Source organism: Lycium barbarum, chromosome 9 (assembly GCF_019175385.1).
Source record: "Lycium barbarum isolate Lr01 chromosome 9, ASM1917538v2, whole genome shotgun sequence".
Classification (NCBI taxonomy): Eukaryota; Viridiplantae; Streptophyta; class Magnoliopsida; order Solanales; family Solanaceae; genus Lycium; species Lycium barbarum.
The window spans coordinates 11859851-11886835 of NC_083345.1; the positions used below are offsets into that span (position 1 = coordinate 11859851).

The window sequence follows — 26985 nt, forward strand, 5'->3', positions numbered from 1 at the left end:
AATTTCTACTTATTTTCTCATGTTCGTTTGGGTAGCGAAAAATAAGTAAATTTCTTACTTATTTTCTCATGTTCATTTGGTTGGTAGAAAATATTTTCAGGAAAATACCCACTCAAGCCCCACAACTCCACCCCAACCCCGCCACCCCATACCACACCAAGCCCCCACTCCCTACCCCCAATTTTTTTCTGGATTGTCTAAACCACCATATCCCCCCCCCCCCCCCGGGGACACCACCACCCCCCCTCCAAAAAAATTCTTAAAAAAAGTTTTAAAAGTTATTTTTTCGGATTTTTACACCACCCCCTCCAATAACCACGCAAACTTTCAATTTGTATAATTTTTTTAATAAAGGTAAAATTAAATAGGAAGTAGCAAATTCGGGGGGTGGGGGGAGGGATAGGGGATGCGTGCGGGGGGTGGGTGTAGAGAATCAAAAAAGAAAACTTTAAAAAAAATTATGTGGGAGGGGGTGGGGTGGTGGGGGTGGGAGGGGGGGGGGGAGGAGGGATATGATGGTGTAGAAACCAAAAAGATTTTAAAAAAAAAATGGGCTGGGAGGGAGGTGGGGTAGGGTGCGGCATGGGGGGAGTGGTGCATGGGTTGTGGGAATGGTTGGGGGGTGGGGTGGTGCATGGTTGCGGAAATGGTTGGGGTTTGGTAGTTGGGGTTGGGGGTGAGGTGGGGGTGCGGTGGGGTTGGGGGGTGCGGTGGGGTAGAGTGGTAGGAGTGGTTGGGGTTTGGTAGTTGGGGTTGGGGGTGGGGTGGGGGTGCGGTGGGGTTGGGGGTGCGGTGGGGTAGAGTGGTAGGAGTGGTTGGGGTTTGGTAGTTGAGGGTAGGGGTGGAGGTGGGGGTGGGGGTGGGGGTGGGTGGTGCAAAAAACAAAAAAAAAAATCAAAACTTTGTTTTCAAAACAAAATTAATTTTTTTGGGGGGTGGGAATGGTTGGGGTTTGGTGGTTGGGTTGTTGGTGGAATGCATTGTGGACTTGTTTTCCCTGCTTTTATTAGGGAAATCATTTTCCCCATTTTTAAGGAACTTGTTTTCCTAAAGAAAATGTTTTTCAAAATTTTTGACCAAACGAATATGAGAAAACTGGAAAACATTTTCCGGAAAATATTTTCCTTCATACCGAACACACCCTAAATGTCATAAATTCCTATTCTTTGTTCTTAATTGTCCCTTATACAAAGAATAAGTTTTTCTTTTTTACTTGTCCATTTTAATCAAGAGAGATTTGTTAATTTCTTCTAATCTTAAGGGTAATCATTAAGTATACATGTTGAAACCATCCTTTCTAATATATAGAAAAGGGTAATCATTAAGTAACTACATAAAATATTAATGAAAGACAAAAAACTCAATTAACATATTAGAAAATATATAAAATATATATTAGGTTGTGCATATTTTTATCGTGATATTTTGTTTTGACAAAGATATATTAATAGTTTCAATTTTCATAATATTAGACACGTGCTAGCACGGGCCATTGCCCCCAATTGGAAAGAAAATAGATGGAAAAAATGAAACACATATATACCCTCCAAATAAACTTTGATGTATTAAGCTATCATTAATTAATTAATAAATGAATATTTAGTACGTAATCCTATAAATGATGAGACAAGTTATCCCATATAAAAGGTGGGATAAAATAATTTTGTGGGATATCTCTGTAGGTCCCATCCCACAAAATTACTCTTATTTATATATTATTTATTACAAAGTATTAATTAGAAGTAAAATTTTCGACCAAATGTAGTGACTGAGTTGTAGGTTAACTGATCAAAGAATTTTTGGAAAATTAAAATTAGTAAAATTAATTTTTACATGAGATCAATAATGTATCAAGAAAAAAGTAAATGAATTGGTATATTGTTAACTGAAAAATCAACATCAAAAGAGTAAAACAAACAGTTAACAACTTTGCATATCATAGAATAATAAATACAAATAAAAATATATAAGAACTTTTTAAATAAGTTAAAGCCTTCTGCATGTCCAAAAATCAAAATAAAATTTTGGACCCACTTATTTCATAAAGCCATCTCTGTCAGGGACAATATTGGAAGTTCACTGGACAAATTTCAGTAGCATCCTCCTATAAATAGGTGAACATTGTCTAGACTCTATATCAAGCAAAGAGTGATATATATCCCACATTATAATTTTTTTTTTTTTTAAAAAGACAGAAAGATCAATCAAGAAAAAAAGAAAATGAAGGTTGTTGATGTTCTTCACATGAATGGAGGAATTGGAGACATTAGCTATGCCAACAATTATTAACGTGAATTATCAATGCATGGAATCATTACTAGTAACTAATACGTTCAGATATAAAATCACGTTCAGTAGCATAAATCTTGTTTACACCGCGAATCATCACTATAAAACTTATAGTCTTACTTATCATGGGCAGTTACTCATAGTCTATGTTGCTCGGACGTAAAATATTGTTTGTATAGATTTGTGTCGGATCCTTAAAAAATATATGATTTTTGGAGGATCCGACATACACCGACAATATTCTTTAAGAATTTGAGCAACATCACTTTTAATTATCTTTTTGGTGATCTAATAGTATAAAATAATCATACATGCACATGTTAATGTACGTAAGTTATTAAACTCTGAATTTTAATTCATAGGTCCTTATAATATTTTGGAATTAACCTTCTTTCTGATTCTTTTTTATGAACAGAGAAAGGTGATTCTCATGACAAAGCCAATACTGGAGCAAGCCATAAGTGATCTCTATTGTAGTCTCTTCCCGGAAGCCTTATGCATTGCAGATTTGGGTTGTTCCTCTGGAGCAAACACTTTTTTGGTGGTATCAGATCTTGTTAAAATCGTAGAAAAAGAACGAAAAAAACACAATCTACAATCACCAGAGTTTTATTTTCACTTCAATGATCTTCCTGGCAATGATTTTAATACAATTTTCCAGTCATTGGGGGAATTTCAAGAAGATTTGACAAAGCAAGTTGGAGAGGGATTTGGTCCATGTTTTTTTAGTGGAGTAGCTGGTTCATTTTATACTAGACTTTTTCCTTCAAAGAGTTTGCATTTTGTTCACTCCACTTACAGTCTCATGTGGCTATCTCAAGTATGCTGATTTTCTACATTCCATTACTAACTAATTAAAGCTGTTATACAAGTTAATTACCAAATTAAAGAACAAAAAGAGTTTTTTTTTCTTTTTTTTTTTGAAAACTTGTTTTTGTTTAAGTTTTCTCAAGCAGCTTTTTTCTTATTTTTTATTTTTCAAAGAAAAGTTCTTGCTGACACTCGCACTAACATTCTTTAAAATTCTTCTGACAGTCACAGAATTGTTAAAAATATTTTTTCAAAAGTTGCCAACCGTTGACTGGTCCGTGAATAATAGGATGATTTAACTTGTATATATCGAAATTTTAAAATAAAATTACACTGTCACATTATTTTCACCAGTTATAGGAGTTACTAATAAGTTATTTTTCTTATTTTTAAATTATAAATCACAATTTTACGAAAAGTTACATATTAATATCTTTTAAGACTTGATAAAATAAGATTTTTTTTTACTATGTAAGTTAAAGAATAAAATCATCTTACAGATTAATAATTGATAACATAACAATTGCATGACGTAATAATCCCATATGCCATGCAAAACCAAAGAACAAAAAAACTTGGAAAGAAGGTTGCAATCTCTCTTTACTAAATACTAAGATTAAGCACTTAAGGATATATATCTTTTTCTGTTTTTTGTCTTTTATTTATCAGGTTCCTGATCTAACCGAGAAGAACAAAGGGAACATTTACATGGCAAATACAAGTCCACCAAGCGTTATAAAAGCATATTACGAGCAATATGAAAAAGATTTTTCAAAATTTCTCAAGTACCGTTCAGAGGAATTGATGAAAGGTGGAAAAATGGTTTTAACATTTTTAGGAAGAGAAAGTGAATATCCTTCTAGCAAAGAATGTTGCTATATTTGGGAGCTTTTATCCATGGCCCTTAATGAATTGGTTGTTGAGGTAAACTTTTGGTCTCACACATACGAAGCTAATTAACTTTGATCAGTTATGTTAAATATATTTTTACCTCAACTTGCAATATTTACTAAGTATATATACATCTTTTTCTTCTTAGAAGAATAGTTGGTAGTCTGTGTCCTGACAAAATTTGAGTAAACTAAGAGTAGGTAATCTTAATATATAGTAGCTCATATTCATCTCTATATATTAATTAAAAGAACGAAGAAAAAAAAAAAAAGCACAAACCGAAAAAAAAAAGTACTTAATCCCTCACCTCCTAACTTTAATTCGTTTTGGCAAACAAAGAACGAATCTAAGCCTACAGTTGTTGTACTTGTACCTATACTACTGTTAATTAGATGAAATATTTAAGGAGAGATAAATGATGATTTAGACAAATGCTCTTATACTTAAGTTCATTAAATATTTCTTTGCAAGAACCTTAAAAGATGAATGATATAGTAGTTGCATATAACTCTAAGTTTCACGTTTTTGGCCCCTGTAAAACTATAAGTTTCCGGTGCACTGACAGAGTAATAGTGTATGAAGTTTTTACAGCATCAAATTAAATTGACCCTATAATAACATACAACCAATCATTGCAAATCTAATATGATATCTTGAAAAATAAAGTTATAATGATCTGCCATAAGTACGGATATATAGTACAGTATAAACTTCCATGATAATGTATAGTAATAAGTTAAAACCTAAAATTCAATATGAATTAATGCAGGGGTTGATAGAAGAAGAGAAAGTGGATTCATTCAATATTCCTCAATATACACCATCATCAGAAGAAGTGAAGTACGTTGTTGAGAAGGAAGGTTCATTCACAATTAATCGTTTGGAATCTACAAGAGTCCATTGGAATGCTTCTAATAATGAGAGTAATGGTGCCTACAATGTGTCAAGGTGCATGAGAGCTGTGGCTGAGCCTTTACTTGTGAGCCAATTTAGTCCAAAACTGATGGATTTAGTGTTCCAAAAATATGAAGAAATTCTTTCTGACTCCATGGCAAAAGAGAAAACCGAGTTTATAAATGTCACCGTCTCCTTGACCAAATTAAATTGACAGCGTTTATTGCCAGAGGCGAATCTAGAGCAAGTTCAATGAATTAATAATGTCACTTTTATTTCAAATTCACGCTGCTTGATGCATGACCACCAATTTCCTTTTTTTTTTTTAGCACTTCATATGTGATTGAGGTGCTAATTTATGTACTCATTGTCTTGTGTACTATGAGTGATTTAAGATGTACTCTCTCTCCGTTCACTTTTGCTTGTTCACTTTGAATTTTTCACGTTGTTTAAGAAATAATAAATAAAGTACATAATTTATCAATGTACCCATATTAAATGATGCATATTTTTATTGGATTTGAAAAATGATTTGAAGTGAGTAATTAATACTATGGGTAAAATAGGAAAAAATAGACGGTCTTCTTTTGATATGCTAAAAGTGACAAGTAAAACTGAAAATTTATTTTTAGAATACTGAATAAGTAAAAGTGAACGGAAGGAGTATCTCTCGGAAAGGTTCTGTACCAAACAGAATATCTGGTCTTTGTTAGTCCATGGAAAAGTGTTGGTTGTTGGTTGGGGTGTACATGGACCGGGTTGGTTCAGATTTTTTAAACACCAAATCAAACCAATTGCGTCGGGTTTTTAAATTTATACACCAATTCAACCAATAAAATTTGAATTTTGTAACCTCGGGTTATTCGGTTTTCTCGGGTTTTTTCCCAGAATAGTCTTGATACAAAACATATAAGTTTTTCTTCAAATATTTCTTTAGTTCTAGTAAGATACAATTATATAATTAAGGTGGAAAGCTTACTAATATGGATGTCCCGGTTGAGAGCCTGTTTCCACAGCAAAGCAATCAAGAGGAAAACATTACCATAAGAAATCATGCACAGAACAGTAAGTCGAATCCTTCGACTCCTACAAATCAAAACAAGCAAGATATTAGCACTCCGGTGAAAGCTTATGAAAGATCCACTGGAAAACATAAACAGATCCCAATTGACAAGATGGAAAATAGCACAAACAAGAGTAAAGGAAGGGATTCACAATGTGAGAAACATACAACCAAATCCACAATTTCGGCAGGATTTGCTATGCAATCTCCAGATGCTAAGAAGAAACCTCTTGATACACCTCCTAAACATGAATTTGTACAGTCAAAATTATCTGAGATGAAAGGAATCAACCTATATGTTGACCTGAATTGCAATGAAGATATTGATGTTATCATTACCAATTCAGAATCTGACCAGGAAAAGAATAAAAAAGACAGTCAACATAACACCCAAGAAGTTTTGGAAGATTCCAGTGAATATGAATCAAGTTTGGGGGATGCAAGGGATGATGATGATGATGAAGAATTCCAAGAAGAAGAAGATTATGAGGAATGTAATTCAACTGATAAGGATGAGCTTCTGAAGACTTTTGCACCGAGAACAGTCTAGCATGAACAAGACAGTGAAGATGCAATCACCCAACAGGAAAACAAACTCATTATGTCAGGAAATTTATCACCAAGAGGAAAAAAAGGAAGCATGATAGACCAGACCAAGAATATGGTAGATCAAGGCCCTGTCACAAGGGCTAAAGTTAAAGCCAGTCAAATAGGTGCTATCTCTACAAATGTTTAAATGATTAATACAATCTCGTGGAATATTAGAGGGGTTAAGTCAAGGGGAGCTTTTGAAAGATTAAAGTTCCTATCCAAAATTCATAAAACACACTTTATTGCTGTTCAGGAGCCTTTTGTTCATTCTAGTAAAATCGAGCAATACAAAAGGGGACTTGATTTTGAAGGATGTTTGGGAAACTGCAATGGGAAAATATGGCTTTTTTGGATTTCTGGTTTCAATGTTACGGTGGTGGTGGATGATGAACAACAAATTACAGTGAAGGTGACCAACAACACAAATGATGAAGTCTTTTATTTCACTTTTGTATATGCAAAATCTAAACATCCTTTAAGAGCTTCTCTTTGGGAAAGGCTTAGAAACTGTAGTAGCATGATTAATGGTCCTTGGTGCATTAATGGAGATTTCAATGTCATTATGAGCCCGGATGAAATAAAAGGAGGGAAACCCCACAGAATGGAGAAAAGTTGGGACTTTATAACTTGTATGGATGATTGCGGGATGGTCGATGCTGGCTTCACAGGGCTAAGATTTACATGGTGCAACACAAGGGGAAAACCGCACAGAATATAGAAGAGATTGGATAGGGTGTTCTTTAATCATCAGTGGACAGATATGTTTTCTAGGAGTGACATTGAACATTTGGCCAGTACCGGGTCAAATCATACTCCAATGTTGGTGAAATGCTCCAATTCCAATTTCCATGGGATCAAATATTTTAAGTTCCTCCAATTCTGGACTGAACAACCTGAATTCAAGAATGTGGTACAGGAAGCTTGGAATATTGATGTACAAGGAAATAACATGAGGAAGTTTCAACTAAAACTCAAGAATCTGAGTAGGATATTGAGCATATGGTCCAAAGAGCATATTGGGAATGTTTTTGATTTGGTCAAAGAATGGGAGATCAAAATGCATAATCTGGGGACAAAGTATATTAATGATGACCTTGATGATCACAGAGAACAGGTACACAAGGCACAAGCAGAATATACTAAATGGCTTAAATTTGAGGAATCCATCCTCGAACAAAAAGCTAATATCAGGTGGCTAGAAGAAGGAGATGCTAATACCAAATATTTTCATGCCATTATCAATGAGAAGAGAAGAAGACTCAACATTCAAAGGATCATTAACAGTGAAGGCCAATGGATCAATGGAGATGAGCAGATCTCTGATGAGGCAGTTAACCATTTTAATCTCCTATTTAATGAAGATAACGATCCTGATCTACAATACATTGATTATCTGGATCAAGTTATTACTCAACAAGATAATGATATCTTGTGTGCAATGCCACAAGAAAGTGAGATTCGAGATGCTGTTTTTGCCTTAAGTCCTAGTAGTGCACCTGGGCCTGATGGTTTTGGGGGTTCCTTTTACCAAAACTGTTAGCACATCATTAAGGAGGATCTTATAAGGGTGATTCAAGATTTCTTTAATGGAGCAGAGTTAACCAGATTTATCACAAATACTTGTTTGATATTATTGCCCAAAGTAGAGAATCCATCTTCTTTCAACGAAATGAGGCCAATTAGTCTTAGCAATTGCTCAAACAAGATTATTTCCAGAATCATGAGTTCAAGGTTAAACGTGCTTTTGCCTAAGATCATATCTGACAATCAGTCAGGCTTTATAAAGGGCAGATCTATCACAGACAATGTCCTCCTGGCTCAAGAAATCATTCATGCTATTAATAAGAAAAATTTTGGTGGGAATGTGGTAATCAAGCTAGATATGGCAAAAGCATACGACAGGGTAAACTGGAATTTTCTTATTGCTGTTATGAGAAGACTTGGTTTTGCTGAAAAATGGGTAAATCTGGTATGGAGATCTATCTCAAATGTGTGGTACTCAGTTTTGATAAATGGTGTCAGAAGAGGTTTTTTCCATTCTACAAGAGGCGTCAGACAAGGATATCCTCTCTCTCCTTCTCTTTTTGTGCTTGGGGCGGAGGTTTTGTCAAGACTTTTGAACCAACTGCCGTATTTTAACCAGTTTAAAGGTTTTAGCATGCCTCTTCGGGCTCCAGTTATTACACGTCTTGCATATGCAGATGATGTGATGCTTTTTTCGTCAGCCAACAAGAAATCCCTGGAAGCTATCACTGCCCAACTTCAAGCTTATCAAAGGTGTTCTGGCCAGCTGATCAATATTGATAAAAGTTGATTTCTGGTTGGTAGCAAGGCTACTACAAATCAAATCTTGAGGATCAAAGAAACAACAGGATATAGACAAGCTGAGTTCCCTATTACCTATTTGGGATGCCCTCTTTACATTGGTAGACAGTTGGTTGCATATTATGGAGAGATGGTGGCCAAGATTATCAAAAGAGTTACAGGATGGCATGGAAAACTATTATCCATTGGAGGAAGATTTGTGTTGATTAAGCATGTGCTTCAGTCTCTTTCTATCCATATGCTGTCGGTTGTAGAACCTCCAAAGGGAATTTTTAATGAGGTGGAAAGGCACTTGGCTAGATTCTTTTGGGGTGCTATTGAAGGTAAACAAAAACATCACTGGAGTGCATGGGAAAATATGACTTATCCCAAAGAAGAAGCAGGTTTAGGGCTCAGAAGAATTCAAGATGTCAGTGAAAGTTTAAATATGAAGAGATGGTGGAAATTTAGGACCACGGACTCTCTATGGTCAAAGTTTCTTAAAGTAGAATATTGCAGATTCACCTCCCCTATTGCTAAACCAATCATGCCTACTCAATCCCTGATTTGGAAAAAAATGCTCAGAAGTAGGGATTTAATGGAGGAGAATGTTGTATGGAAAATAAATGGTGGGGACAGCAATTTATGATGGGACAACTGGTCTAACATGGGGGCAGTAGCTCAGCTTATTAACATTCAAGATCCTCCTATGAATTCTAGAGTTTCTGAGATTATTCACAACGGGGCTTGGCACATCGAGATGATGCAATTTCCCGAATACTTAGCTGAACAAATTCTTTCTGTTGATATAAGGGATCAGAACTCTAAAGATTATGCTATTTGGACCCCTAATAGCAACGGGATTTTCTCAACGGCTAGTGTTTGGAGTTTAGCAAGACAAAGAAAAGAGAAGTCCCCTTTGTTGAAGAAAATATGGAACAATTACATACCATTCAAAATGTCCTTTTTGATGTGGAAGTTGCTGAAGAACAAACTACCTTTTGATGATATCCTTTACAAGTTTAAACAAAACTTGGCTTCTAAATGCTTCTGTTGCAGAACCCCGCAGAGTGAGACAATTCAACATTCGTTTATGGATGGTGATATTGCTGTTTCAATATGGAAATATTTTGGCAGTCCTTTGGGTATCAGCTGGGAAGACACTCAGATCAGAAATTTTCTTAAGAAATGGTGGAGTCTCAAGCCAAAGAATTCAATTCACCAAATTTTGCTACAAACCACTCCCATGGTGGTTTGTTGGGAAATTTGGAAAGCCAGATGTGCTGAGAGGTATGGCAACACTACAGTGTCTTTGAAGAGGATTAAGTACCACATTTTCTCTCATTTAAAATGGATACTTTTTAAAGTGAAGAAAGACAAGAACTGGGGGACTGATTGGTTTTTCATCTGTGATCAAATTATAAATTTGGTCCCAAAAATAGAATGCACAATGGTGAAGTGGGAAAAACCGAAAGGTCATGGGTTTAAGCTCAATACTGATGGCAGCAAGATGGGGAATGGTCAAGTGGGGGCTGGAGGGATTTGCAGAGATGTTGATGGAAATATTATCATGGCTTTTGCTTCTCGTTTGGGGAATGAAAGTAGCAACACTGCAGAAGCAAAGGCTGCACTACAAGGACTAAAGTGGTGTTCACAAAATGGTATTCATAACTTGATCTTGGAAGGCGACTCGCAGTTGATAATTAACATGCTAAAAGGCGTATCTATTCCCCCGTGGCATTTGAAAGAAATCATCATCGAATCCCAAGGCCTTGCTCAAAGGATCAACTGTCGTTTCCAACATTGTTATAGGGAGGCAAATCAGGTAGCAGATGCTTTGGCTAAGTGGAGTATCAACCATCAAGATCACAATTTTTTCACCCTCGGGGAATTACCACATAGTGCTAGAGGACCATACAGAATGGATCAACTTCAAGTACCATCGCTAAGACACAAACACAAGAAGCATAAGATTAAACTTATTGAAGCCTAGTAAATAACTAACTGCTGTAGGCTAGATATATTGAAACCTGCATAGTAGGTTATTTTGTGCAGTTTAAATTGGAGGCAGGGTTTTTCAAATCCACCTCGTGTACTGAATTGGTTCTTCTTGTGGAGATTAATGCAAATACCCAGAGATTACTGGGAAATTGATTCAAAAAAAAAATTACATAATTAAGGTTTTTCTTAAGAAAAAAACACAAAATGTGAAAAAAGTGATGACATAGTATTAAAATGTTCGACAAAAGCTAATAAAATCAGTTAAAATAAATATTGTTAATTAACAAGCCATAAAGAAAATGACCATAATCTAAAAATATTAAATTATGCTAAAATAAGAAGGCTAATAAGTATTAATTACATGACAAATAAAAAAAACTTAAGTTATATATTTCAACTCTCTAAATCAATTATGCAAAACTAAAGAATAAATATCTAACATGATTGTCATTCCTAGTGGTAAATTGAATTTCTTTTGTGAGCATTAGTGTTGAGTTGGTTTTGGTTTGGACCTTATTTGAGTTACTAACATCCATAGAATATAAAACTTATTGACATTCAAAATTCTAAATTCAAGCTTGAATAATATGATAATAGATAAAAAAAAAACTACGAAAAAACTGAAGAAATATTTATAAAGTACATTATAAATAAATATTTTTATTATAAAAGATTTTAAAAATTAAATACATATATTGTCGGGTTGGTTTGGTTAAGTTGGACTTTTTTGAGTTAAAACCAAACCAAATCAATTATGGCCGGGTTTTTTTTTTAACACCAAACTAAGTCGAACCAAACCACTAGTTGGATTTTTTTTTCTCGATTGGACTCCGTTTATCGATTTAGTACGATTTGTCAGTTTACTTTGTACACCCCTAGTCGTTGCATTATTTTTTATTAGATTGAGAAACTTGGCTAATTTATCTTACGGAAAAGTTGTCAATTTCTACGCGCTTATAATTCGGTTAGCTTACATAAATAAGCTTTAGTAGACATGAATATAGGTTCCAAAATCCTAGATTATCACAAGAATTTAATTTATGCACACAGCTAGGGCGGAGCTAAGGCACGTATGGAGTTCATCTGAACTTTCTTTTCGAAAATATTATACAATATATATAAAGTTAAAATAACGTTTAGGTTAAGTATATATAGTATATATTAAACTCTGAATTCTATTGATTTTTTTTATGTGTGTATTTCTTTAAATTTTAAATTTAGTTAGTAAAGATCCTGGTCCCGCTCCCGAACGGGAGTGGAGTGTCAAAAACTATAAAAACACGATGAAGACATGCATGCCGTAGGATTTTTCTGCCTCAAACACTGATTTCAATGATTTTCTTATGTGCTCGTTTTCTGGAGAAGTTGGGGACACGTTTTGAGCCTAGAAAAATACAAAACAAACTGCAGTTGTTGACCTTGAAGTAAAATGATAACCACCCATACAAGAGGGACCACAATTGTGATTTTATATTATTAATAATCAATGTGATAGTGACATCTTTTAAGTTCTCCTAAATTCTACTATGTTGAATGGCACCAATAATGAAGGCAAAAGTAAATTCAAAACTTAAAATTTATGAATTTTATAATGATTTAACTTAATATATAATAAGTGAGTTTATAATTAAATATTTATACACATTTATAGTAATTTTTTTAATATATATACACATAAAATTACTAAATTCAAGTGAACTACAAATGACGGCACTTTAATTGGCTCCTGAGCACCAATATGTTAGAAGTATAATAATATTCACCCTGGTATATTATTAGTCTCACAATCTCGCCCTTTTTACTATTATTAGTAGTTGTTTGAACATGATTTCAAATCATGATTTGAAATCATTGAAACTTTAGTTTGAAATCATGTTTGGACATGTAATTTGAATATTTTAAGTTGTATTTTCTTTTATAGTCATAAAAACCCACAAGTTGTGAAAACTATTAAAACATTCTCAATTCTTATATAATCTTACCAAATTAGCAAGTCATAGTTCATAACAAAATTATTACGTAATTAGAATGTCTTTCTAAAAAATGCAACATTAATTGATCAAACTTTAGTTCAATAAAAATGAAAATTTTGACATGAATATTAATGTAACTATTTTTTAATATAATCCTCCAACATGATAGACATAAATAAAGGTTGGTGAAAATTAATGATGTTAATAAATGATTGGTGGGAGTAATTGTTAAAAATATTTATCAACTTATGGGTCAAGTCTTATATTTAAATTTTTTAAAACTATAATTTGAAATTCTAAATCATGCATTTTTTGATAATTTGCGATTTCAAATCATGATTTAAAATTATGCAATGAGATACATGTCTATGTCTAAACACTAATTTTATATTATAATTTTAAATCACATGTCGAAACGCAAATTTAATAAGAGGCTAGAAGCGTGTTCAACATGATGTCTGAGGCTAGAAGCGTGTTCAACATGATGTCGGAAGTTGGCGCTTCACAGATTGTGTGCCAGATTGCGTTATAGGTGTGACTTTGTAGACAAAAAATCACACCATGTTCTATTATCTATTACATTACATGTGTCAGCCAAAAAACTTTAATTAGCTTTGGTAAACTGTGGGCCCCATGTAATTTTCCCGGCAGTTGTTCGGATTTTCTTGCACACTTGTGGACCGCATCTCTTGTTTTGCCTATTAATTTCATTTCTCTTTACTGTTGTGTGTCTGATAAGTATTTGTGAAGAAAAAAAAAACATTACTTTGGGGTATTTAACTATTCGATTCATTGTGTAATTAGAGTAAAGAATTAGAGTATTCAAGTGTTAGCCTTTGTCCGTATTTTATTTTCACTTCAATTATAAAACTATTGGGATTAATTTCGTGCGATCATATACTTTATATGATAATTGATTTATTTCCCTTGAAATTTAGTGGACAAAAAGTTATAGATGATAGCTTATATGTATCGCTCGAGACATTTTAAACAAGTTACCAAGAAATTAATATGTTAACTTAATAATTTCAATTCTAAAAGCTCCTCATATAATTGCTAAGGTTGTCGCATTCATTAAGCCGATACACAATATAATTAATCTCCTCCATTGTTCAAATTGTATGATTTTACAATTACTTCTACATAATTAAAATTATTGACTGAAAATGTTGAATTTACTACTTTTTGTATAGCACAAAAGAAAACTTAAAATAAAAATTTGAAAAAAGAAATCGCGTAATATGAAGTATTTTGATTTTATTTTTTTATTTTTTGTTTTCTTGATGAAAACGTATCGTTAATATTATTCTTATTTAGCAAAATATAAAATTGCAAGTAAATAAAAAATTACATAGGACTACAAAAATATTAATCATGGAGCACTATCTGCAGGGCGCTTGCTGGCACTGGCTCCGGACTCTAGTCTCGAACTTGTCTTTGATATTAGGGAAAAGCGCCTGATTTACCCCTCTACTTTGGGAAAAGGTTCATATTTATTCCCTTGTTATACTATCAGCCCATTTATACCCCTACCGTTACAATAGTTGAAACATTTGCCCCTATTTTTAACCCCATGTCCATCGTGGCCAATGGCTTTTTAAATAAATGCCACGGTGGAAATTCTATGCCACATAAGAGGCCATGTCACCCATAAACCGACCCATTTCCCCACTAAATATAAGATATCCAACTCGTTTAATGACCCTATCAGTTCATTTATTTTCAATAGTTTGAGAGTGTTTGATGACGACGATTTAGGTAAAAAAAAAAAATCACCAATTTCGGGTTGAAAAATCTTCAAAGGTATGAAATTTTTCTTTGATTAAACCATGATTTCGTTTTCTTTTTAACATTTTCCATCTTTATTTGACGTAGTGGTTTCTATTTTGTGTTTGTTGAAGTAGAGTTAGGGTTTTAGTTTTAGGTTCTTATGAAGAAGCATTTGTTAACTTATGGTTAATACGTTACTACCATGTGACTTTCTAACTTGTGAAGACATAGTTCGGTGTATTGTTCTATCTAGTTTAGGATTTCATGAGTTTTGAAGGGGTTTAGGGTTTTCTGTTCAGTTTATTTTGGGCTAAAGGGGTTTAGGGTTTCACGATTTCTCTCTTTTGGGGAAAAGGGGTTTAGGGTTTGATTTGTATTTGACTCCATTTGTGGCAAAGGATTTTAGGGTTTCTGTTGGTGGTTTTGTTGGTGTTTGTTGTATATGTATTGGGGAAAAGGGATATAATTTTTTGTCAGCATTAAGGGTACAGGGACCACAAATTGATAATTTGTGCTTTTAAGATGGTGGACAAGAAACACTTTATTGGATTCTTCATTGTTCATTTTTAATGTGGTCCCCCCTATCCTCAGTTTTTGATTTTTTTACGCATTTCTTTTGGACATTTCTGCTCCATGTGATTGCCTTTATTGCTCTCTACTTGTTTTGCTGGTTGGGAGGGGTTAGTTGGTAGTTGTATGTTATTATCAAAAATCGTGGTCCCACATTATATTATTTTTCACTTCTTAGTATTATATTAGTTGTTTTATATTGTAGGGATGGTTAATGTGGACCTGTTATTCCATCATAGAAGTGAATGGATTACTCACCTAGAAATTAAGTACTCAAGAAAGCTGGTGCACACCTGGAAAGGGTATGATTCTGATCTTCTATCTTACATAGACATAGTTGATGAATTTATCTCCAAACTAGGATATGTTGGCACACCTGGAAAGGGTATGATTCTGATCTTCTATCTTACATAGACATAGTTGATGAATTTATCTCCAAACTAGGATATGTTGGTGTTAACAATTGGTAGTATGTGGTCCTTCTAGTAAATATTATGAAGTACAAGGTGATGTTAGTATTAGAACTTTTTTGGCATTGGTGTCTGACCAGTTTAATGTGATTAATGTCTTTGCTGTGGATGAAAATGAAATAGGATTTAGTGTTCCTAATATTCTTGACCACCTAGAGTCAAACACAACCACTGCTGAAACTATTGAGGTTGTTCCTGATTGTAGTTCAAATGAAAATGATGAAAATAGTGATGGATATAATTCTGGTTATGATTCTGAGGAGTTAGAGTCACTTCGTTTACAAAAAAAAAGGGAAATTTCTGAAAACTTGAATGATTATAAGGAACTGTATAAGGGTATTACTTTTAAAGATATTCCTGAAGCTAGAAAAGTCATAAACTTGTATTCCTTAGCCAACTGTAGAGGTTTAAGGCAAAAAAAAAAAAAAAAAAGTGATACTAAGAAGCTTAGATATATTTGTGAACTTGGGTGTCCTTTTGTTTGTCAAATTTCAAAGGATAAATATGGTCACGGGGTTAGCATCAAAACACTAAATCCAAAGCATAAGTGTAACCCTGCTTATGAGAGCATAAGAGTTGACTACCATACAGTAGCACAGTATTTTAAGAATAAACTCCAGGAGAATCCAAAAATTACGGTTAAAGAGATGAGGAAAGGACTGGATACTACATTCAACATCAATGTTAGTCATTCAAAATGTAAAAGGGCAAAGAGGATGACTCTAGAGAGTCTTGATGGTAGTTTTGTTGATGAGTATAACAAACTAGAGGCATATGCAAGTGAATTAAGACTGAGCAATTCAGGAAGTGATTTGTCATTAATATATCAAAGAATTCACTTGAGGAAGGGAAGAGAGGATTCTCAAGGATGTATGTTTGTTTTAATGCTTTGAAGAAGGGTTTTAAGAGTGGATTGAGGCCCTTTATTGGCCTGGATGGAAAATTCTTAAAAGGAAAAGTCAAAGGTCAACTTTTAGTTGCTGCTGCTCTAGATACATCAAAACATTTTTATCCCATAGCTTGGGCTGTTGTGGATAAAGAAACGAAGGTCACATAGAGTTGGTTATTGACATTGCTAGAAAGATCTTTAGACCTCAAGAAAGTTGAAGGTATCACATTCATGTCAGACATGCAGAAGGTTAGTTAATCTTGGTCTTTTTTGCTTAATCTTATTTGTTGATACACTTTTTTTACTTTAAAGATTGCTGCTTGTTTTTACATTGCTGGTAGTGGTTTAGAAGTGTTGCAGCTGATAACGAGGAAAGACTATAATAAAATCCATATTAATCACTTCCCATTTCCAAGTCAGAATCTCTGTAGCTTGCAACAATCCCCCAGGCTTCTGATACACGATCTTTACCTGCTGACAATTAGGACATTGAGCCACGAACTCTGCTGTGTCATTCTTCATTCCATCCTACCAATAAATTGACTTAATATCATGATACATCTTTTTCACTCCTGGATGAACAGAATAATGAGAGCAATGGGCTTCTCCTAAGATCTGGCGACGTAACCCTGCAACATTGGGAAAACAAAATCTGCCTCGATATCTCAGAACTCCATCTCCAGAAATGTCAAATGGTGACTTTTTCTTCTGAGGAAGTGTATCTCTATAATGAATTAATATGGGATCCTCATATTGGCACTCTTTCATCTCAACTATTAAAGATAAAACAGCTGAATCCTGAATAGTAACTCCCGTATCGCCCGAGTCCAACTGCTGAAGCTCACGAACTAAATCCCTCTTATCCAGTTGGACATCGCATAGGCTACCCATGGATCTATGGTTGAGAGCATCGGCTATGACGTTCGCCTTTCCAGGATGATATAGTATACTAACATCATAATCTTTCAATAGTTTCACCATCGCCTTTGCCGCAAATTCAACTCCTTCAGCTTGAAAATATACTGGAGACTCTTGTGATCTGTATAAATATCAACATGAACACCATAAAAATAATGTCTCCACATGAGTGGCTAAAATAGCACAATGTTATTGCATTGAGTGGCTAAAATAACACAATGCCAGTGGTTTAGTATGTGCTTGTTTTTTTTTTCTTTTCGCAATGAACATATATCTGAAATATGTGCACCCCACGAATTTCTCCTTTACTGTATTTTATATGTAATACTATAATCTGACTTCTTCTTTCTTAACTTATATGCAGGGCTTAATTGGGGCACTGTTGAATATTCTTCCCGAAGCACACCACAGATATTGTGTGAGGCACATAGAGGCTAATTGGTGCAAGAATTGGGGTGCTGGGGAGTCGAAGAAACACCTTTGGTGGTGTTCATGGTGTACTTACCAAGAAGAGTTCCAAGACCATTTGACTAAAAAGATGCACTTGCAGGACATGGGACCTCACGGGAATCCCATGCCCTCATGCAATAAGGGCCCTACTGTACAGGAAGATTAACCCTTTGACTCGAATTCACTGGTGGTACTCTAAAGAAGCTGCTCTCTTAACTTATTCACATATGTTACAACTAGTAAGAGGAGAAAATTTTTGGAAGATAGAACCAGCCCATGCAATGGAGCCTCCAAACTAAGTTAAGTTGGTTGGAAGGCCAAGAATTAAGAGAGTTAGAGAAAAAAATGAGTGTGTGAATAGACAAGGAGTGTTGTCTGAATCTAGAAAGGGTCGGGTGATGATTTGTTCTACATGTGGAGAGCCTGGCCACAATGCAAGGGGGTGTTAAAAGGTAAGATACTTAACTTTATTATGCTAATTCATCACTTCATTAATTATTAACTATTAACATGCAATTTCACTATTTTGATAGGTAGCTAAAGGAAAGCAATCAAAGAGTGGAAGGAAGACAAAGAAGAGGACCAGATCCTTGATTGATGAAGATGATGAAGGTCTGGCCAGAAGTCCACCTGCTATAGGGCTCACACTTGAGGAAGAGGTTGAATTGACAGCACCCCAGCCTACTCAAGCAAGTCAAGCAAGCAGTAGTGCAACAGCACTTCCAAGTCAGGCCAACAGTAGTACAAGTGAATATAGATTTATGCCAACACCATCAGTGGCAAGGCAGCAGCCCATCAACAATGCATTTACTGCTGAACCAGATTTTGATTTTCTATCAACTGATGAAGCAGATCCACCTCTAATGCCAATGAGTATTTCAGAGGCCAAGACTAGATTCCTAAGGCAGATGCAAGTTGGAGAAGCAACTGGAACAAGGTATATTGGTTTTGTTGGTGATGCTAGTGGTGTTAGTAAGCCAACAAACTTCCATTATCACCAAGGGGGCTTACATGGCAAGGAAACACTGCTGTAACTGGAAACAGGCTTCAGAAAATGGCCAAGTTGAAGACAAGGAAGGGGAATGGCAAGGAACAGATTTAAACTTGTGAACTTGTGATAGGTTTTTGGGTTTAATATGATGTAATTACTGCATGTGATAGTACTTTAACAATTTAGGTGTTTGTTTGGCTGTTGAAACTTTCAAGTGGATGTCATGTTATCACTTTGGTGGTGACAGTTTTTGGGGTTATAATGTAGCATCCCCTTTGTCAATGTAACTGCACTTTGATAGTTTTTGGCAGTTTTATGTTAAGTTAATGTTGGATTCCTTGTACAAGATGTTGGCTGCTTTGCTTTCTGATAGTTTACTGTTTTTACTCTTTTGGTAGTTGATTCACTGATTAATATACAGGAAAAGGAGTAGCAAATAGTTTTATGGTTCAGCTTGTGGTTGATGAACCACTCTTTATATTCCAGCTGGTGTTGTATTTATTAGCTCAGTGACTCTTGTTAGACATCTGAAGCTATCAAACTCTTATATATCTCTATGACTTTTAGTGTGGTGTTGGAATTATGTTATGGAATGGTGTTATCTATTAAGTTAATGTTGGGTTGAATTGTGTTGTTGATACTATCAATTTGCCTATTGATATTTCTTGATCTGAGCTCTAATGTCCTCCTTACGGTTGGAAGGCTATAAAATTAATCTTTCACTTTGCTAAAAGACATCAAGTGTGGTATATCAGGGAAGAAAAATATAGGTGAGTACATAATGTGTCAAAAAAGTGAAAGCATGGGCAATTCGTGGATAATTTTCTAGTAGTACTATAAGTTAAAGTATGCTAGTGACTTGAGCCAAAGATAAGAATTTGTTTCCATAAGTAATCCATTTGCTAGTAGCAATGTAGAATTTGGTTACAAAGATATAGGCATACTACTTCAATGGTTCAACTTTGTTTACCTTAACTGGACAGTATGCCATTGAATTTCAACTTCCCTTGGTGTGCACATTATGAGAGTGTTATTTGGAGTTCTCTTTGATTGCCGATTCTTCTATTTTTAGATAACGTTGCAGGTTTTCTAACTAGTTCTAATTTGCTAAAAGAACAATATACACAATAATTTTATGCAAAAGTAAGACATTGCTTCATCCAAAAGAAGGTTTTACAATGGACATATTATAACAACAATTTATCCAAACGAGGGCATTACATTACATTCATCCAAACAAAGGCATTTAAAACAACTTCATGATAATATTTTTCAAGTTACACCAAAAACATAAATACTAGTCTCGTAAAGGCAATCACTTCATCATTGGAGTTGTAATGAAATCCACGAAAAGTGCCAATGAAACTATAATTACCATCCACATCTTTGTTACTCTATCTTCCAAAGTTGACACTTTAATCACTTGAGAATGACTTATAACCTCCAATTTGGCTACTTCTTTCCTCAAATTGTCTATTTCAACCTTAAGAGCATCCAAAGCAGCCACTAACTCTCTGACTTCAGTCAATGGAGTATCCGAAAATACTTCATCTTCCCTTTTCCAATAACCACAAGAATTACTCTGTACAAAAAATTAAAATTAAATTAACACCTAAATAATGCACTTTACCAATCAAAATATGAATAACAACAATAAATAACCTTAGGCTTAGGACACTTAAATAACTTCCTTCCAGGGTTTGAAGGAGTTTTTGAAGTTAAGTGGCTAGCTATCAAACCACAATGGCACTTCAACTGCGACGAGGAGCTATTTTCTGACATTTTTCAAGACAAAAACAGTGGAAGAGAGGAGAGAAGAATATAAGAGAGGAAAAAAACCCTAGCTTTTGATGGTGAAGAAGAAGCATCGTTTGGTTCTTTCAATTTTAGGACCCATTTAATTATATGGGTGACATGGCCTCTTATGTGCATAGAATTCCCACCGTGGCATTTATATAAAAAGCCATTGGTCACGGTGGACAGGGGGTAAAAATAGGGGCAAATGTTTCAACTATTGTAACGGTAGGGGTATAAATGGCCTGATAGTATAACGGGAGTAAAATATGAACCTTTTCCCAAAGTAGAGGGGTAAATCAGGCCCTTTTCCCTTGATATTAACTTTGACAATATTTGGCAAGAACTTACATCAATGTTTATTTTAAATGAATAGATGTGTTATATTTACTTATACACATATTTCGTGTATAATAATGATAACTAGTATATGTTTATCTCATAAAATTATTTGATAAGTTGATATGGTATTTTATTGCAGTATTTTGCGTCATTAGAGGCAGGGTGTTCATGGGTCGGTTTTTGATTAACATCAAAATCAAATCAATTTAGTCAGATTTTTAACTATTATAACCAAATCAAACCAAATATAATACATATCCATTGATTTTGTTGTTGTCGATTTGATTTGATTTGACTTGATTTTTTGTTTTTTTATGATATTTTTCTCTTTCACTTCTTTTCCTATGATTAGGGAAGATTCCATCATTTTCCAACTTATGAGGAATTCGTTATTATCTTTTAGTGTGGAAGCTATAATTTCATGGATTATGAAGAAAATGTCTTAAAATCTATAAGATTTAATCAACTGAATAAAGTTTATAAAAAAAATACAACTTTTTAAGGTGAACATAGTTGTTTCTTTGAATAAATGAGTTAGAATTCATGGATTCTTTTAAGAAATGGGCTTAATGTGTAAAGTTCATTATTAGTCTAATAGAAATAAAAAAAGTTTTGATGAAAAATAAACAAAGTATTTAAAATTCTTTATAAAAATGTAATATATTGTATACTTATAATTATAAAAATTGTGTATATTATTTGTCGATTTGGTTCAATTTATTTTTAATAAAATCAAAACAGATCACATATTATCGGTTTTTTAAATTTCAAAACCAAACCAACACAACTATCAATTTATTTCATCGGTTTGGTTCGATTTACTGTTTGATTCGATTTTTAACCAAACAATGAACACCCTTAGAGGCTTTCTCCTTATATATATATAAGGTCATTTGCACGATTGCCCTTCAAAGACACTGGTCTTTAATTTTTGCCTCTTAAATTTGAGGTCTTTAATTTTTGCCCTTCGCCTAATACCCCGAGTTCCTGAGTTCAAACCCCGGCTCAATAAAAAAAACGCAAGGCAAAGTTCATAGCAAAATTAGGCTTATTGAGACAAAAGCTAGGCCTTAAGGCAGAGTTTGGCAAAATTTTAATTGAATAAAAAAAATTGCCTTAAGGTAGAATTTTGTCATGCCTGAAAGCAAAACTCTATCTTAAGACAGATTTTAATGAAAATTCAAACTCTATCTTGCGATTTTTTTTAAAATATTTTTTTGAAGTTTGAACCAAAAATCAAGAGATTTTAAGCCAATGCCAAAATTAAAGACCAACAATTTGTTAGGCAAAAATTAAAGACCAGTCCCTTTCAAGGGCACTCCGCACAAAAGAATGCCTTATATATAAGAGGGGAAAAGTGGTCGCGTCCCACCATTATTAAGGGGGATGTGGGCTGTGTGTCCCAAAAGATGTAAAGAAGTGTTGGTTTTGCAAGAGGATTTTGCAACTTTCTATAAAGTTGCTGTCCTATTTCCATATCTTAGGTCAATAGTGGAACAGCTCAAAATTACTTTAGAAGTCTTTGGAAATCCATATACAATAATTACTGATACAATTTTTTTCTCCAACACTTTAATTATACCATATCCAACATATGGCCATTTCATGTAACAAACGCGATACCTAAGGTGCCTCTTTCCGGAAAAGCTTTTAAAATGAGACTTATAAATGATGTTAAAACTTAAAAATTAAAATATTAATGCTATCTTAAAATAATACTTATAGAAAATATAATAATTTATATGAAAAAGGTTTTAAATACAACTTATAAATGTTGCTAAGTTTTGAAATAATATGCCATTGAAACTTACAAAATATGAGTAAATTTCACATAATTAGGAAATGTTAAGAAAAGACTTGCCAATTTAAGCTTGAGATAAAATTGCATTATATGCAGAAAATCTAGACTCATTATAAACAGAGTGCAAAGAGGTTAAAATGATGTAAATGAAGCTTCAAAATTCTATTGATTAGATATGCTTTGTCTGATTTAAATTTCCCCTTTTTATAAATAGAATGCAAAGGGTGATGAATTCTCTTTCTATTTTCCTAACTTTATTTAACTAGGCTCGGATAAAATATGTTCAGTTGAGATGAATCTTGAAAACAATGTTTTATAACATATGCCTACATTATTATCTACATATTAATGACGTTTCGAAATCTTTAGGATAGTAAGTATGAATCATGGTTCCCTTTAGCTTAAATATATAATTATGCCATTTTGTAAATCAATTATTCTAAGAAAGATAAATGTTATAGGTATTGTAAATAGTTTTAACATAACAAAAGAGGATAAAACTCGGAGAATTATTTGTTGGTCTACCTGACTACCCTATCGCTAAAACTAAACCTACTGATTTTGCTAAGGTTAAGCTAAGAAAAACAAAATAACAAAGAGTTAGCTGCATAATTAAATACACAAAATAAAGGAGGAGTGAAAATATAAATGGGCTCAGCCCATTTTAAAAGGGGCTGCTGCAATAGGACTGCTGTTGGGCTTTGGCCCAATATGCTGCTGCGTTTATGGGCTTTGGCCCGGATTTTCGTTTTCCATTTTTTTGCTGTGGACAGGACTGGGCAGAGAGGAGTAATATTTCTTAGCCCAACACCGAATGCGGAAGACTGAGTCCCTCGGACTCGAAGGTCATGCATAAAACAAAGGAAAAGAATTAGTGCATGTCTAAATATTTATACTAAAGCATAAACAGTTTACATTTTTTATCTAAACAAGCACACAAGTTGGACAAATGAATCACTAAGCGATAGCATAGTATTTAAGAAGAACAGTTAAGGCCTAAGGAATAACGGGAAGGGGAGCCCAAAAACCTATATGGGTCATTTATGAAAATTCAGCCCAGGGACAAACAAGTTTTAGCATGTAAAAGGAGGGCGAACAGAAGACCAAACTAGCACAAGACTATCCCATATTAATAAAATATGGAAGTGATGTACCTTTGGTATACGGAATATACTCACTTCTATACACCCGTGAGGGTACAGCGATGAGTATACTCCGTGTACCTTGGTATATCCAGCAGAAAATCGACAGATTGGGAGGGAGGTAATGGGAAAACATGCCGAGATTTCTTATTATTCGAAATATCACATGAGTTGGCCATAATAGAATCAAATACGGCCAGCGATAGGTAGGTCCAATACGCAATGATATACAAGTCCTAGTAAACAGTTTCGGATGTAACCTTAAGCACCAACTTTTAAATCAAGGAATAAGAGGCATTCATTCGCAGGTATGCTCATAGAACAAATTGTGGGTAACTGGGCAAACAGACCCTGAAAGACTCACACAAAATGCATTCTTATCATATTTGATCAACAGAGGACTCAAGGATTTTCCTAGCACATATCTAGCAGGCTTGCATGAGTAGAGGTTTAGTACAGACAGCTACAGATCGATTGTCACAGGGGACTTAATATGCTTGCAGGTTTCTTTAGACCAAAACATGACATTTAAGGAAACACCTTTAACAGGGTTCCAAGTCGACACACAGTTCAAGTTCAAACAGGACAGACAATAGGGTCTAAAAGGGGCTGACTGTATGAAAATCAGAAAGGATTATCAACAACACCAATTCTACTGATACTAGAGACCTTAAGACTCTTTCTCAACTTTTCTTTTATCAACTGAAAAAGATCACTTAATCACAACAAGGCTATTCCTAGCAGAAAGCATCAGATTCTGATTTTACTAAAAAGGTATAAGGTTATACTAAAGAAAAAAAAAACAGAAACTAAAAGAAAAAACTTAAAAGAAAACAAGCAAATGAGGAGGAAATCTTTGAGAATATGATTCACAGATTCTACAGGTTGTATTTTGAAATCGATCAAGTCCTCCCACACAAATTCTGAGATTTTAGAATGCCAAAACCAAATCAGACTTAACCCAAATCATGAGCTTTATGATCTGAAACAGAATCATTGGGGAACATATGATAGTTTGGTTATTTTCAACACAAGCAAATGCCATTTAGTCTTAGCAATCATTTTTAATTCATGGGCTTACGAGTTATACTTATCATTTATAGAACAATACGAAGGCAGATTTGAACTCAAACAACACGCCATAGGGGAAATAACCACATTATGTCTGGATAGATTATAAGTGATTTTAAACTCCGATACTTGAACAAATATATAGGCACGTTTCAAATATCACATAAGTCTGACAAAATCAAACTTAACCAAAACTGGCACAATGTACTTAGTTAAAATGTATTAAGCTAAGCTAATCTACCAGACATACTCAAAAAAATAAACTGAACTGAGACTGGTATACGCACATATCTTACTATATTGAACTGTCCAACATACCTATTGAAGCAAATTAAACCCAACTCAACACAGGAACATGCTTGACTATATAGATTAGTTACATTAACATATAACATGCCTAATTAATGCTAAAATTAATATCAACACATAGGCACGGATAATTTAAACCAGGAAGATACCAGAAAATGCAAACGAATAAAAGGGTAGTGAAATTACGGACCTTCTTCAGGTGCAGCGAAGTGAGGTTTCGAGTTTTCGATCTACACTCGAAAGATATTAAATCGGAGCTTGCGATGGCTCGGATTCGAAACAGCAACAAAGCGGATGAAAACAATATCGATTTAGCAACCTTTGACTCGATATCAAAACAATCAAACTAACTACTAAAGGACTGATTTTTAAGGAATCATCTTTGACTAAATAGGACTTATACTTTAGAGATTCTCGAGATTTCAAGAGCTTGTTTCCGAACTCAATTTCAGGGGATTTTGCGATTACAAAAAAAACTTCATTTGCCAGCCCCTTCTCTGCGATTTTGAAAGTTTCAGTTTCTGGGGTTTTTTTTTTAAGTCAAGAAAATCTCCGTCTCTTTAGGGTTTTCTTTCCAAACCAAAAATTCAAAATCCCCCCTTTTCGAATCAAACCCCACAACCCTTTATAGATCTTTTGGCTTTTTGTGTTGAAGAAAGAGAGGAAGCGGGGAACAACGAAGAGTGGAGGTGACAGACGCGTGAGGGGTGTCAGAGGTATGGGTGTGAGGTGTCAGAGAGCGTGGGATGGTGGAACGTGGTGGAGGCGGCAGAGGTTCGTGGGGAACAGGATGTCAGACGCGTGGGGTGAGATGGTATGGTGGAGCGGCAGAGGTGCGTAGGGAGCAGGGGTGTCGGAAAATGGCAGAAGCGTGGGGGTAACGTGGGGGGGATGAAGGAGAGGAAAGAGACGAGGGGAGTAGAGGAAAAGAGGCGGAGGGAGTGAAAATGAAATGAAGGGAAACCCTTTTATTTTGGACGAGATTGGGCTGGACCCGGTCCACTTGTGGACTGGGTCGATTTTTGGACCGGGTATTAAAAAATGGCTAGTGAATTAAAATATGGACTGGTCTAAAAAATTGGGATCAAAATATGGGCTGGTCAAAAAATGTTTATGAGTTGATTGGGCTATTACATTTAAATAAAAGACCATATTTAAATAACTTGTGTTAAAATATTATTTAAAATAAAATATGCAATTATTAGTGCTCAGATAAAAAATGGCGTTGTAATAGCCGTGCAATAATATTTCGAAAATCCACAGTAAATAAACATTATTATTTAATTATGCAAAGATAAATGCGATGCGTGTGCGTAAGTTGGTAAAATGCCGAAAATGATAAAAATTGTGAATTATAATAATAATAATAATAATAATAATAACAATAATAATAATAATAATAATAATAATAATAATGGCTAGTAACTGTAATAGAATAATGAAACGCCGGTTTGATGAGAGGCTAGTAATTATAGTAAAATATAATATATATTTTTTATTTTCCAAAAATATTAGAAGCGCAAATAGGTATTTCGGGGAACAGGCGGGACAAAATTGGGTGTCAACAAAAGTATACACTACATGTACACTAGTTGACTGAATGGTATTTGGCTGTAATAGCTCCCGCCTCTTCCTCCACCATCGCCTTCATC

At 34.4% G+C, this 26985-nt stretch overlaps 4 protein-coding genes across 4 annotated transcripts; 3 read left to right on the forward strand and 1 right to left on the reverse strand.

Moving 5' to 3' along the window:
* The first annotated feature begins 2248 nt into the window (after positions 1-2248).
* Positions 2249-5372, forward strand: LOC132611640 (S-adenosyl-L-methionine:benzoic acid/salicylic acid carboxyl methyltransferase 2-like). Its single transcript, XM_060326040.1, has 4 exons — positions 2249-2320; positions 2705-3109; positions 3769-4023; positions 4760-5372. Exons 1-4 carry the CDS (start codon positions 2249-2251, stop codon positions 5096-5098), a joined length of 1071 nt encoding a protein of 356 aa, XP_060182023.1. The 3' UTR covers positions 5099-5372.
* A 495-nt stretch (positions 5373-5867) lies between these two features.
* Positions 5868-6497, forward strand: LOC132611641 (uncharacterized). Its single transcript, XM_060326042.1, has one exon. The coding sequence runs from the start codon at positions 5868-5870 to the stop codon at positions 6495-6497; it is 630 nt and encodes a 209-aa protein (XP_060182025.1).
* Positions 6498-9509: 3012 nt separating this feature from the next.
* Positions 9510-10835, forward strand: LOC132611642 (uncharacterized). The gene has a single exon (XM_060326043.1). The coding sequence runs from the start codon at positions 9510-9512 to the stop codon at positions 10833-10835; it is 1326 nt and encodes a 441-aa protein (XP_060182026.1).
* Positions 10836-19932: 9097 nt separating this feature from the next.
* LOC132611089 (uncharacterized) lies at positions 19933-20797 on the reverse strand. The gene is made up of 2 exons (XM_060325496.1): positions 20537-20797; positions 19933-20456 (listed from the first exon to the last, which is right to left on the reverse strand). The coding sequence occupies exons 1-2, from the start codon at positions 20654-20656 to the stop codon at positions 20190-20192; spliced, it is 387 nt and encodes a 128-aa protein (XP_060181479.1). The 5' UTR covers positions 20657-20797; the 3' UTR covers positions 19933-20189.
* Positions 20798-26985: the final 6188 nt, after the last annotated feature.